The sequence below is a fragment of the Labeo rohita genome, chromosome 11 (genome assembly GCF_022985175.1).
Source record: "Labeo rohita strain BAU-BD-2019 chromosome 11, IGBB_LRoh.1.0, whole genome shotgun sequence".
In the NCBI taxonomy this organism is placed as follows: Eukaryota; Metazoa; Chordata; class Actinopteri; order Cypriniformes; family Cyprinidae; genus Labeo; species Labeo rohita.
The window spans coordinates 12,417,669-12,432,395 of record NC_066879.1 but is presented as its reverse complement, the minus strand read 5'-3'; the positions used below and the strand labels follow the sequence as shown (position 1 = coordinate 12,432,395).

The 14,727-nt window shown below is 39.1% G+C and overlaps 1 protein-coding gene across 1 annotated transcript; it reads right to left on the bottom strand.

Moving 5' to 3' along the window:
* Nucleotides 1–3,229: 3,229 nt before the first annotated feature.
* LOC127173531 (NACHT, LRR and PYD domains-containing protein 3) lies at nucleotides 3,230–12,462 on the bottom strand. The gene is made up of 9 exons (XM_051123454.1): nucleotides 12,344–12,462; nucleotides 8,148–8,230; nucleotides 7,840–8,063; nucleotides 7,709–7,748; nucleotides 5,831–7,616; nucleotides 4,917–5,264; nucleotides 4,681–4,827; nucleotides 4,260–4,306; nucleotides 3,230–4,070 (listed from the first exon to the last, which is right to left on the bottom strand). The coding sequence occupies exons 1-9, from the start codon at nucleotides 12,439–12,441 to the stop codon at nucleotides 3,529–3,531; spliced, it is 3,315 nt and encodes a 1,104-aa protein (XP_050979411.1). The 5' UTR covers nucleotides 12,442–12,462; the 3' UTR covers nucleotides 3,230–3,528.
* Between the last annotated feature and the right edge of the window lie 2,265 nt (nucleotides 12,463–14,727).

Genomic DNA, 14,727 nt, shown 5'->3' with positions numbered 1-14,727 from the left:
ATACAGGATAAAATCTAGTTGAGGTTTAAGCCAAGTTTCTTGAACACAGATAACATGAGGTTTCTGATCCATTTCTTCAATGAAGCGCTTGAACTCCTGCCCATTAGAGCAAAGACTTCGTGCATTCCACTGTAGAATCATAAAAACCATTATAAACCAATACATGTTGACTGTGTATCTTGTAATCCTGCTGTAAGCGTATCCTTTATTAATTCTACAGATATTTCCCCCATATCAAGATATTTTTCTGCTGCCCTTACGATAATTTTGATCCTTTCTGTTCTACTCTGTGTTTGAGCTGAACAGTTAATTACTTCAGCAAAAAAAGCCACAAACTTCACTTTATCCACTCCCACATTTACCTTATCTGCTTCATGATGATAATAATGTTTTGTGCTCTGTTCAACCACTCCCCTCATTGGTAATTGTTGTACCATAGAGTTCTTTTCCTTTGTAGACTTATTAACTCTTTTAATAGCCTCAGCATATGTGAGCTTCTCTTCCACCTTTACTCTCTGTACTTCAGCTGCTCTTTTGTGTGCCTCACATCCTTTATTCTATGCTGCACTTTGCTCACCCCCACACTTTCCACATCGCTCTTTACCTCTACACACTGCTGCCATATGCCCAAATTTCTGGCATTTGAAACATCTTAACGGTGGGGGGATGTATGGCCTCACCTGATAGCTCAAGTACCCTACCTTCACTCGATCTGGCAACACACTCTCACTAAATTGCACCATAACAGATAAGCTCTCTTGCTTAATCCCATTTTTTGTATACAACAACCGCTTAGCTCTCACTGCTTTGCCTCCTGTTATTTTACTTAAGATCTCTTCAGTCGTCACATCAGTTGATACCCCTGAAATTACTCCCTGCACTGTTCTTCTATCCTCCCAAACACAACACTTCACTCTCTTTCCACATAACGAATTCAAATTAACATCTCTAAGGGGTTTGACATTCACTTCTCCTACGCTATCCTTCAAAGCTTTGGTTAGCTTCAATGGATTGACAGAACCGGGAGAATCAAACTGAATCTTTATCTTAAACTCTTCCGATCTACTCACATTGGTAACACTATCCACAACCGAATTACAAGAACTCTCTGAACCGCTTTTCTTTTTCCTTTTATTTTTTCGTTGTACTTGCCATCCATCCATACAGTTCGCTTCTCCTGCGTTCTCTCCCTCCATCTCCGCCTCACTCCCTGATCCTACGTCACTTCCTGCCATCCTCCCTGGCTCCAACCAGGTTTTATGGCGGTTGGCAACTCAGCTTAAAAGGTGCATTACCGCCACCTACTAGACTGGAATGTGGGCAGTAGAATGACATCAAAGGAAGAAGAGAGAGAGAGAGGAAAAAAAAAACTTTACTTCACACTATATATTTATGCTGAATTCTTTCACTTAACCCAGTGTTTATAAATAATTTATTAGATTGTGTACTCTCCCAGATGTTTTCCCTAAAAAAGCTCAAGTGTCATCTTTTATCAGTTTGTGCCTTTAACTCTGTCCTATACTCCTCATACTTTTTGCAGTCTAGTAGTATGTTTCACTGTCTCTTGTACATTAAAGTGGGTGCATAATCCAGTGTGGTGTTTTCCTATCTACCTATACACCTTTGCTGCGTCCCAATAGACCAATTTTGTGTTTTCAAGCAGTGATGACATTATGTGAGCAGAGCCACATTATCTGTTATAATGTGAGACAGAACAAGTCTCACAAGCAATACCAAAATCCAAAGAAACAACATGAAACCAAAAGCAAACACATAATGACTGGGAGAAAACAAGCGACAACCACACCCACAAGGCCTAAGCTTTTATAGAGGGAAGAACAGGTGGACATCGTTCTCTTGATGATGAGTCTCCTAGCCGTACCTATTGGCCAACCGTTTTCAGATGCCTGTCTGTGTGCCGTCACATGACAGAAGCCACTCCCACGATAGTTGATTGACATGAGCTCTTACCTCAGATCAGCTGTAACAGTCCAGCCTCTTTGTTTTGATGCCGGAGCAGGGATGTAAGTTAGACAAGAATATCTCCGATTGAGCGATTGAGGTGTTGTGTTGCTGGATGTAATAATGAACATAGTGGTCGTCATTTACTCCCGACATCTGAGCCGCTGAAGATGCAGTGGATTACGTTTGTTTGTGAAGGGAATGCACCTCCCGATCTACATATGTGACCCTGGACCACAAAACCAGTCTTAAGTCGCTGGGGTATATTTGTAGCAATAGCCAAAAATACATTGCATGGGTCAAAATTACTGATTTTTGTTTTATGCCAAAAATCATTAGGATATTAAGTGAAGATCGTGTTCCATTAAGATATTTTGTAAATTTCCTACTGTAAATATATAAAAACTTAATTTTTGATTAATAATATGCATTGTTAAGAACTGTATCTGGACAACTTTAAAGGTGATTTTCTCAGTATTTTGACTTTTTAGCACCCTCAGATTCTAGATATTCAAATAGTTATATATCGACCAAATATAGTCCTATCCTAACAAATCACATATCAGTGGAAAGATTATTTATTCAGCTTTCAGATGATGTATAAATCTCAATTTGGAAAAATTGACCCTTATGACTGGTTTTGTGGTCCAGGGTCACATATATCCGTCTATGTTCACGAGAATCATTCATGATCCAGCTTCACTTACAGCAGAAGTGAGTCATCTCTGAGCAGAAGAGAGGGGCGGGGCGAGCAAAGCTCATTCGCATTTAAAGGAACAACCCCTTAGAATGAGATTATTTTTGCAGAGCTGATTTTGTCAAGGTAAAAAGGGTGTTGTTTTACACAACCATTGAGAATTTTTAACCAAAATATATTATAGACTTTTCATTAAGACCCTAAAGAATCATATCATATGAATCATATGGAAAATAGGCATCCGATGACCCCTTTAAGGGATTTTATCTGTGTATACTTCTTTTTTTTGTTTTGTTTTTAAATAAGCTACTGTACTACCTTAATGATTCGATGTTTTGTTCTGTTTAATAAAATAAAGAAATCAGATGAAAAAAAAAAGATTTACGATACAGCTTGAGCAGTTTGAGCACTGCATTTCAGTTGCTGACAGTTCAATAAGAAATCAGTTGAAAGCATTCAGTCATCTCATACCATTTTCAGTATATATTGTAAAGAACACAAAGACACAAGCAACTGGTTTAACAGACTAAAATTGAAATAGTTTTGTTTAATACAGCACTACCACTGAATCATGAACATTACATTGTTTTTGATAATGACCCAAACAATAGTTTTACAGTTTTTACAGTTTGATTTCTGGATATTAAAAGAATCAGTCCAATAAACAGAAACTGCATTAGATTCAATTAAAGCAAATATATTTGATCTCTTGTGTCAGTTCTGGTTCAGATCTGCTGTTTGGTGTTCATGATGACTGACGTCATGTTTTTGGTGGTTCCTAGCTGGTTTCTTTCACCAGATCCAGCAGGTTGATATTATAAGCCTGATCCAGATGTGAGGAATCAATCACACAGTAACTGTGCATACATTTATTGTGATTCTTGCCTGAGAATGACTGAGCTGTTTGGCTCCTGAATCCTGAACGCAGTGTAAAGCTCCTGGTCCTCAGGAAAATCTGCATCAAACACGTACAAGAGTTTATACTGTGGACTCAACATATAGAAGCAAACAGAACCTGCGTCCCGGTTCACAAACACACCCAGATTTCTGACTGAAGACTCTGATTGAATCGATACAGTTTTATTGTTGTGATGAGCTACATATAAATTATCTGACAAATGTAAACTCCATGACATCTTATTGTGTCCCAGACAGACGGTGTCACTCGCTCCCTTCCTGTCCATTGCCTTACAGGCCACGCCCACATGCACATCTCGACCAATCACATCCACGATAAAGAAGCAGCGTCCAATCAGCGGCTGGCGGCACAGGACCTGGTTGCACTTGTCGAATCTCTCGTCATTAGCAGGAAGTCGTTGTTTCTCTCTCTGACGAGTGACTTTAGTGTTGTTTTCGCTCAGATAGAGGAGATCATTAGCCGTCTGGGGGTCAAAGGTGAGCGCTACAAAATCTAAAAACAGAGATTTATCAGAAAACTCACATTTATTTGCATAGTGCTTATGAAGTGTGCACATCAGAAGTGTGAGCAGATTACATACAAAGTCAATGCAAAGATGAGAATAGCTTTAGCTGTAAAAATACACATTCATAACCTACAATCTTGATGTTGATTTAAAAACATTCATTTGTAAAAACTCACATTTATCCAGTCCTGGTTGGTGACTGCATTCTCCTCCAGTGGAAATACTAGTTAGAGAAGAGAGTTAAGAGCACTATCACACTTTAAAACAAAAGGAGAGTCCCATCACAGAACACACAAGAACAAATAATCATAACAGTTTATAAGTATTAAGTGAATGATACAGTCCAGTTGAGTTTCCTGCACTGATCTGTGTTATACGTTCTTGTTCTGTTATACGTTCTGTGTTATAAGTCTTGTTCTAATAGTCGAGACATGACTGTTGTGGTAGTTTCAACTAAACTCTGAACCTATAGATGCTGTTTATGAATGGTAAACACTTACTGGTGTATCTGGGAAGAATCAAAGTCTGCCACGGGATGCAATAGATGTATTTATCTACTTTTCATAAACAAACAACAGCAGAAACAAGCTCCAGTACCTCAGTGAGAGCCGCTCACGCTGCAGAATCTCCTGTCCAATGTCTCCAAGATCATTATAGCGCAGGTCCAACTTTCTCAGATATGAATTGTCCTTCAAAGACGACACCAGCTGATAAACTCCTTCTTTAATCTGGCAGCCTGAAAGCCTTTAATGCAAAAACACATCAGCACGTTCTGCCAAATTCATCTCTTTATCCGTGTTTGGACTCTGATGTTTGTGATTAGTCTGACTTACTTCAGATCTTCAAGATGACATTGAGGGCTCTTCAGTCCCGCTGAGAGTATTTTCACTCCTGGATCCTGTAGAGGATTGTCGCTCAGATCCAGGACTCTCAGATTCATGTTTTCTCCAGAAAGCACATCCCTGATCAGCTCCATGTCCTGACTCTGGAAGTTATTGTGGCTCAGGTTCAGCACCTCAATCTGGCAGTTGGGATCACAGAGTGTCTTGGAAAGTTTCTTCAGTGCAGACAGACCCAGACCATTGTGACTCAGATCGAGATCAGTCAGGTGAGAGTTTTGTGATGACAGGTAATGACTCAGGATCTCACAGTGCTGCTCTGTCAAGCTGCTTCCTTTGAGTCTGTCAGTATTTCATTAACAGTGTTACAATCTTGCATTAAAATTGAGCAATTTAGCATTTTACTGTTGAAATTTTGTACTTTAACTGTTACAATTTCACATTAAAACTGTTACGATTTTAAAGTAAAACAGTCAGTTTAGCATTTTACTGTTGGAATTTTGTACTTAATCTGTTACAGTTTTGCATTAAAACTACTCAAATTTTGCATTTAAACTACTGAAATTTTGCTTTTATACTTAAAATGTTGCTTTTAAATGGTTTAAATTTTGTATTAAAACAGTCACGACTTGCATCAAAACTGATACAGTCTTACATGTAAACTGTTAAAACTTTGCTTTTAAACCGCTACAATTTTGCATTTCACTGTTACAATTTCACATTAAAACTGTCACAACTTTCATTGAAAGCTGTTACGGTTATGCATTAAAACTGTTAGGATTTAGCATTAAACCTGTAAAATGCTCCATTTAACTGTTGCAAGTTTGTTGCATTTAAACTCTGTTATATTAAAATTTGCAGAATATTTCATGAAAAATGTTAAACATATTTAACATCATAGTACTTACAGAGCCTTTGTGAAGCACATGATGGCTGGGGAGAATCTCTGAAACCCGTCTAAGTTGATGTTGTATTTCCTGAGATCAAACTCACTGTGTTTCGTATCTGACATCACAAACTGGTAAGCCAGAAGCGAGCACTGGAACAGTGTGAGTGGCTCTTTGCACTGCGAGCGTTCAAGCTCATGCATTTCCTGTAAAAACGACCGGTTCTTGAGCTCCACCAGGCAACGAACAAGACCGATGCATCTCTCGGAAGACAGACCTTTTCTCTTCAAGGACTTAATGTATGTGGCCACTTTTCTGTGATCATCTGAACTACTGCTCCTGATTGGAGGCAGGAATCCTTCAAGTATTTTTCTGCTGGAATCACAAGAAATCCCAAAGGCAAAACAGTTAAAAAGGTCCAAGTGTCCATTTTTGCTTTTCAAGGCCTCATTAATCAAACTTTTGAGAAAATCACACAATTTAGACTTCTGCCTCTTTTCAGACACAATTAATTCCAGGCAGTCTTGATTTTTTGATAGAAATTCTTGAAATGCAAACATGGCTGCAAAAAATTCCTGGACACTGAGATGAACAAAGCTGAAAAGTTTGGACCTGTTATATCCAAATTTGCGCTCTGAGACACAGGTAATGACGCCAGGATACTGGGACGCTTCATCTGCAGAGATGTTATATTTCTTCAAGTCTTCTTCTCTGAAGATGGCACACTGCTCCTTCAGCTGCCTGTATGCCAGCTCTGCCAGTTTCATAATCACTTCTTCATGTTTCTGGAGAGCGTCTTCTTGCGACAGCTCTTCCCCTTGATATTTCTTGTGGCTCAGCCCAGTCTGAATGAGCAGATAGTGGATGTACATTTCCGTCATATTTGATGGCATGTTTCTGTGTTTATTTTGACTTCCGATGATGTCTTTGAGAACAACCGATGAAATCCAGCAAAACAGAGGTATGTGGCACAATATCCACAGGCTCTTGTGAGACTTCAGGTGACGGATGACTTCTTTTCTTAGCTCTGGATCCTCAAACTGCCTGGTGAAGTACTCCTGCTTTTGCTCATCTGTGAATCCTCTGATCTGTGTGATGTACCCATTTCTGAAGATGTCAGTCGGAAGCTGTACAGTTGCGACAGGACGGCTGGTGATCCACACGCGTGCGGATGGAAGCAGCTTTCCTTGCAGAAGGTTTACTAGAAGGACATCCACTGTGGCCTCTTTAGTCACATCCGACAAAATGCTGCTCTTAAAGTTCAAATCCTTTTTATATTCATCCAGACCATCTAAGATGAACAGAACTTTCCTATTGCAGATCCAATCAGGGATCTCTCTCGCCTCTCTAAACTCAGCGTAAAACACACAGATCAGGTCAAAAAGATTCTGCTTTTCTTCCTCAAGCAAGTTCAGCTCTCTGAACGGCAGCAGAAACACAAAGTCTAGATCTTGACTGGCTTCTCCGCTCGCCCAGTCGAGGAGAAACTTCTTCACGGTGAACGTTTTCCCAATTCCGGCAATTCCTTTAGTTAAAACGGTCTTTATAATTCTGCTCTCACCCACAGGCGGTTGAAAGATTTCATTATAGTTTATGATTTTCTGCGCTGACGTGTCGAAATCATGCGTCACCTCGATCTGCCAGACTTCGTGTTCTCTGTTGATGGGGTCCGACTCATCATTGATGATGAACAGCTGTGTGTAGATCTCGTTTAGAGAGACCGACTGTGATGCGCTGCCCTCCAAAATCCTCTCGGAGTCCTCCATCACTCTTGATTTTATCTTATTCTTTACAGTCTTAAGAACTTCTAAAAATCAGGACAAATTTGGAAAGTCAAATTATTAATAGGAGCATTTCATTTCATTTTATGAATTAATAGTGTTCTACAATTATTCTTACCCTGTTTGTTTACTGTAGAGTGAGACACCTGGACACCTGGCTGAAGAAACATAACATACACATAAATCATCTTAACTGAGTAACTCTGCTAAATGTATGGTTTTACAGTATGTTAGTGATCAGACACTCACCACATGTAGGTTCATGTTAACGTCACCAGTTATGTTTGTTCCTACTATGTTTGGAGCAAATGCTGTACTGCCATCCTTCTGCTCAATTGTGAAGTTATACTTCATATTTGGGTTATAAATCTGTTGTCCAGGTGATATCAAACTATTATTATTATTATTATTATGGGGAAGATTATGCTGTTGAAATGTTGTGTTTTCAAAATGCATTTGCATGCTGTCACCATCTGTTAAAAAAAAATGTGTAAATCTTATTGAAAACTGAGAAGCACACTGTCTAATAAAGTAAAAGAAATGAAATATTGTCCTACCTCCAATGCATCTCTTTTTCGGTGACATTCTCCCTTCATTTTCATTCTCTCTCCCATCATTTTCCAATCGCTTTGTCATTCTGCTGTGTTAAGAAAACCAGTTAAAATTAATGTTCAGTCCATTGTTATTTGTGCACATTTTTCACAGTACATATATTTTCAAAGCAGCTTTACAGAAATGCATATTTCATCATTGACACAATCAGTGATCAGTGTTGGGGGTAAAGTTGATACCAGTAACACCAGTTGCTTCCTCATCTCACTCACAAAAACAGATTCAACATCGAAATGAATAAAAACAGTGACATGCAAACTCCGAATATGATGCAAACCTGCAAGAATTACATGTGTTAAATAACACAAATATCCTTTATTCAATCTTCTTCTCCTGCGTCCTGTTCTTCATGCAATCCAGAAGGGCAACACAGCCGAAAGGTTTGTTTGTTTGAGCGCCGTCCTCTACTGTACGGACGTGAATTTACATCTCCCTCAGCCTGAGGCGTATTCATTTCACTTTTGGTGTGAAATTTACAATTTACCTTTGCCAAAAATATAACTTGTTTTATATTAAAAACAAAAAACAAGCCCAGTCCAGATGAGAAAAAAATAACACAAAAATAATGTAATACATTACTTTCTAAAAAAGTAACTAAGTAACATAATTAGTTATTTTTTTAGGGAGTAACGCAACATTGTAATGCAGTACATTTTAAATTAACTTACCCCAACACCGGACACAATGTCATTTGGTCCTAATGAACAGAAAATCTTGCATTAAATAAAGAACTTTCTAATCTGTCCTGCCACAGCTTCATTGTAAAGCACACCGAATCTCTGCCTGTGCTGTAATTTCAAATAGGTTCAATATATCTATTTATCGCACAATATATGTAAATTTTTGAAAATGCTTCGAAATTTAAAACGTAGTATTTGTTGGGGTAGAGCTGTGTTAAAGCTGCAGGGGGAAATGAAGGATCTGAATCTGTACGAGGCTGCGTGACCTTCTTCAGAACAGAAGAACCCAACTTACAAGTCACCAGACTCAGGCATCAGTTCCAACGAGAGCACAGGACCAAGTTCCTCCAGGAAGTCAAGTCACCTTTATTTATATAGCACTTTCAACAGATTGTGTCAAAGCAACTTTACAGTATTAAAGAGGAAAATAGTGTCAATAATGCAAAAGGACAACAGTAAACACTCCATTTTAAGTTACAGGCCGTTCATCATTGAATTCAGTGATGTCATCATCCAGCTCAGTTCAGTCGACGATATCGCTGGAAATGAACTGTTCCCAACTAAGCAAGCCAGAGGCGACAGCGGCAAAGAAGATGCACTCGATGCACCATCTGATCCCCTGATGTAGTGGCGTAATAACCATAGAAGATTTCCCCTAATAGCCAAGTTAGCACAAAAATACACGTGCATTTGTGCAACAAGTACCAGCTCAGAAAGAATGTTTTTCACAGCTGGCAACATCGTTACCCCAGAAAGATCCTGCATTAAGCCACACAAGGTAAACAGGCTGGTGTTCCTTTATCAGAATCTGCCTAACAATTAAAATAGATCTGGTATCAGATATAGAAGTACCGACACAGTGTTTGCAAAGTGAACATGCAAAGAAGATCAAACACCCTTAACAAAAAAGGTAAAACAGTGATATAGGACGATTTTGAAGTTGAGGGAGAACATGAGATGGGAGTTTTTCCACATACACTAACTGACATGAACCAGAACAAAAACAGAGTTCAGACAGAGTAAGGCCCCGATCAGACAGAACATGTTTTTGCAGTGAGAGGCAGACTGCAGTGATGGAGGAGAAACTTTCGGTGTCTATCGCGAAGCTGTATTTTTTTTCAAGGTTTTTGCTGATATGACAAATTAGTTAACAGCAAAACCCAAAGATTTTAGAGTGCTCGCTCTATAATCCTTTGATTAGACTGACGGGACAGCTGATTTGATGGTTGTCTAGCAACATACAAAAAAAACGCAACGCACTGCTCTTTTTTTAGACCTAAAAAACATTTGGTGTGAAAAAAGTATATAAATTGTATTATTTTTATGAAAATAACTGATGGTTTCGCTAGATAAGACCCTTCTTCCTTGGCTGGGATCATTTACAACCGCATTTGTGATCGTTTGAAGCTGCATTTAAACTGCATTTTGGAAGTTCAAAATCGGGGCACCATATCAGTCCATTATATGGAGAATAATGCTGAAATGTTTTCCTCAAAAAAACATAATTTCTTTACGACTGAAGAAAGACAGACATGAACATCTTGGATGACAAGGGGGTGAGTAAGTTATATGTCAATCTTTGTTTTGGAAGTGGACTTCTCCTTTAGGAATAAAACATTCTTTGTTCTTTGAAGCAGTGTACTTGCATTATTATGCTATCATGTTGTTAGACTGTCACTGGTGTAAAAATGATCTTAAAATGACAGTAATATCATTTATCACAATTAATTTTGGTGCAATATATCGCACAACAAAAAGTAGATATTGTAACTGCCCTAAGTTCAATGCACATTTGAGAAAGTGATGTGCACCAGTTCTGCTTTACTTCACCTTTTCATGACATTTCTGTGGTTAGATGATTATAGCATTTGCTTTTAGACAAACACCGCCTGCACACTTCCGCTCAGGGAATCCCCGCCACCATTTTCAAGTGCGTTCCACTTCTTTAAGTGAATGAACGAATATCGACAGACCCCCTCAATCCCTTGATTCTGACTGAGGGTCTGACGTACACATCAGGCAGCTCCATATCCCACAGTGCAACACAGTTTTAGCCCACCCCATACAACGGCAGTAAGTAATACATATATTATTTTGAGATTTCATATTATAGTGGAATCCAAGTTTAGAACAGTCCAGTTCAGCCTGATTTCACCAGGAGTAAACACTCGTACAGCAACGAAATGGAGGGAAGTTACTGACATCAAACAAGTGTAAATCAGTCTAGATTTGTAAGATGTATTTGTAAAACTGTTTCCAAAGAAACTGCATTTTTTTCCCCCTCAAACGAGCTTGAAGTTTCAAACTTCCAAACTTGCAAGTAGTGAAAGGAAGACATGTGTATTGTACATATGAAAATATTCATTTTCATTTACATTTTTACAGCGCTGTTGTATTAGTGATGATAATAATGTATTATTTTTCTTATATTTAAATTGTTTTGCTTCCTAAAAACAGCAGTGTGAATGTGATGTGGCCTAAGCCACTTTCACAGCTAAAAAGTCCACTTTAAAGTCCAAATGCAAGTCAAAGCAAAACGTTTTACTCAATGCAAGTGTAGTTAAAGCTCTGAATTTGCACCAGACCAACAGGACTGAGATTCACCCACCACAGTCTCACTAAATCCTGTGTGAAACGCTCAATACAGCACAGGATCAACTAAACGGATGATATTTCTAGACTAGAAAATCGATGTCAGAGCATTAATTACAGAGTTGTATTCTGCCACTGAATGTGTAAAAATGGGCAAAACGCCCAGGAGTCGTTCAGGGTTCAATCTGAGCTACGGTATTTCCAAAGTTCACTCACTGTTTTGTTCAGAGCAGGAGCAACTTCAGTCCTGCAGAGTTTAGCGCCAACCCTAATCAAACACACCTCAACAAGTTAATCAATGCCTTCAAGATCACTAGAAAGCAACGGCAGGTGTGTTTGATTACGGTGCCAGCTAAACTCTGCAGGACAGCGGCCCTCCGCGATCAAAGCTTTTCCCTCAGTACTTCAGAACACCAGAAATGAGTATTTACCCACAAACTGTTGAAAACAAACGTGCATCCTTTTATTTAGAAGCAACAAAGTACATCTTTATTAACTTATACCTGCATGTGAAGCTTACGAATGACTTTGAACTGAAGACACAAACCAAACGTGCATCAAAACACTGAACATGAAGGTACCAAAACCACAGTGACACGTCCATGGCTTTGCATATGAAATATTAAGTACGCCTGAGTACCAGAGAAATGCAGTGATGATAGTAAAAATTCAGCATATGTTACAGTAACATACCTTGCTTTAAATGTATTAAAAAGTTGTATTTTGGCATTGTCGTGACGTCACACAACCTGTCTGCATTTTCACACACTTCTGTGGACACACTAACCGAATTTCAGTGCTCCTTTTTGAAACCCAATCCATAATCAGAAATACTGCTTATTATATTATATTATTGTTATTAGTAATACCTGTTCAAATGCTTGTTAAGATCCTTCAGTGATAAAGACAGGTTCTTCTCAATCCCGGCTCTATTTTCTTTGCGCTCTACTGCGCTGTCTCTGCTCATTGGTTTGCGTGCACACTTGTCTCTTTGTGTAAGTGTAAAAGTGCGCCAACAGCAGCGCGCAGGTGACGGGATCTTCAAGTAGCTCCTCCTCTCCAGATGTAATGGGCGGAGTTTGACCTTCTCCAGCTCCACCTCTGTGCAACTAATCGGTGGAGTGTTATGTTTAGTGATAGGGTTAGAGGTGTGGTTGGGGTTTCTAGCTCCACCCATTACATCCCGCGAGGGGGAGCTGGAGGTCAAGCTCCACCCATTGGCTCTGCTGGGAGACAGCTGTGGCTACTGAGCATGCGCACATCAATCTAACCTTATTTTTGTCACAATGCACAACGATACAGTTTTTGTATTATAGTAAGGGCGCGTTCTGTTTGCTTTAAACAAGCGAGCACTTTTATTTTTATGTTAGATTTTATATTAGAGAGAATTTTATACAACCGCTCTATACAGTCTGAGTGATTTACTACAACAGTTACAGTTTGTACAACAGTACAACAGTTTGTCTAAAACATTGCAGAGCAAAATTATACAGAGAAAGAAAGAGACAACTTTTTATTAATTTGTACAGTTTATATAGTTTAATAATAATAATAATAATAATAATAATGTTTTCAACAGCACTTTACAGCATGCAAATCAAGTACAAGCGGACAGACAGAAAGTTGATCAGCTGTAATGTGTTTCTTGCTGTGACCAGCAGATGGAGACACACGACAGTCATTCACTGGATGAAGCAGCGCTTATTATGAGTGACAGATGTCAGTCATTCTCATCCGCTACACGCATGCGCTCATGGACGGGTGGGAAAAGTACAGATTTAAATTTTGTGAGATTTTACCTTTAAATTCACCTTTAAATTTAAATCTCTGTTTGGCAGAGAACATTGAGAAATGAGCTGAATATCCAGTAGTTGAGCCATCGCTGCTACTATACTGAAAACATCCACTAGTTGTCGCTGTGCTTTAAACTCTGTTAGCCTGTTGAAAACATTACCAAAAAGAAAGTCACTCCAAACACATGCTCTGGGTTTGAAAATCAAAGGTGAATATATTTTGACAGATATAGTATAGTTGCAGAGGTGTTGCTGAACAGACTCAAATATTTTTCTACCAAAGGGCTTGTTTGGCAGTTTATGGCAGTGCAAACTAAGCACAAATTGACTATTTGCTAAATAATTTCTCTAGAGTCTTATGTGACGAATGTCTTTGTGAAGGGCCCCTCTACTCTTCCTGGGGCCGTTTGGCCCTCGCTGATGATCAGGCCGGTGTAAGACGACTCGGTGCGAGGCTGGATCAACCCGTGGACTAATTTAGATGATCTGATGAAGCAGAGACACTGAACCTGTTGCCCTCTGACCTCTGACAACATCATTTCATCATGTGTGGAAAGACAAACGCAAACACACATTTACGTTCACGCTTTACGCTTCATTACGACACGAGGCGGATCAGAACTCGCGCGATTGACCGCCACTTTAAACAACACGTCGCACACGTAGATCAAACTATATGAGGGGGAACTGTCACGACACGTCCGCTGCACAGTAAAGACGGGGAATAGAACGGCTAATTTTAGCCGGATGTTTTCGTCCCCTCAGGTGCGGCGAGATCCTGAATTAGACGAGAGACGCAAATAGAAAAGAGCCTCCTAGAAATGAGAGCTGGAAACTTCTGGACCTGAACATGAGCGCGGGGAACGGCCGGAGATGTCTCTGAGGCGTTTCTGAGGAAAAACACCGGCTGAGATGGTCGGGATGTGAGTACGGAGCTGCTCTGAGTCTGATGGGATTGACGGAGAGGCTGAGAGCCGCAGAAGCTCAGATGTGTGAGAGTGTGATCTGGGGTCAGTGATGTAGGGAATGTGCTGGAGCTGGTTATCTTTAGTGCCCCCTGCTCAGTGTGTTATGTGCTCAATGAGGAGAATGAGCAGCTCCACACTCATGAACATCAGCAGCAGCTCGAGCGCTTCACTACACACGTTACACAACATTTCTGTCAGCCAAACTACTTATGCGAAATATTTACTTAACTTACATAACTGAATATATAAATAATTTAACGACACATCATTAAAATGATTACTGTAATACTATGATTATTATATTTTTAAATAATAATGCCATTATTATACTTGGTGAATTATAAAAACATTCACCTGAGATTTTGACTTAATATTTCAATAATTTCATAACACAATTATAAATAATAATTCTGAATATTAATAAGAATAATATGATGATAATAATAATGTTAATAATTTATCGTCTGAGATTTTAACGTAATATATCACTTA

Coding starts and splice junctions, on each gene's coding strand:
- LOC127173531 (XM_051123454.1), bottom strand. CDS start 12,441: ATGAGCAGAGACAGCGCAGTAGAGCGCAAAGAAAATAGAGCCGGGATT. Junction 4,828..4,916: donor TGTCATCTTGAAGATCTGAA/GTAAGTCAGACT, acceptor TTTGCATTAAAG/GCTTTCAGGCTGCCAGATTA. Junction 4,071..4,259: donor CCAACCAGGACTGGATAAAT/GTGAGTTTTTAC, acceptor CTCTGTTTTTAG/ATTTTGTAGCGCTCACCTTT.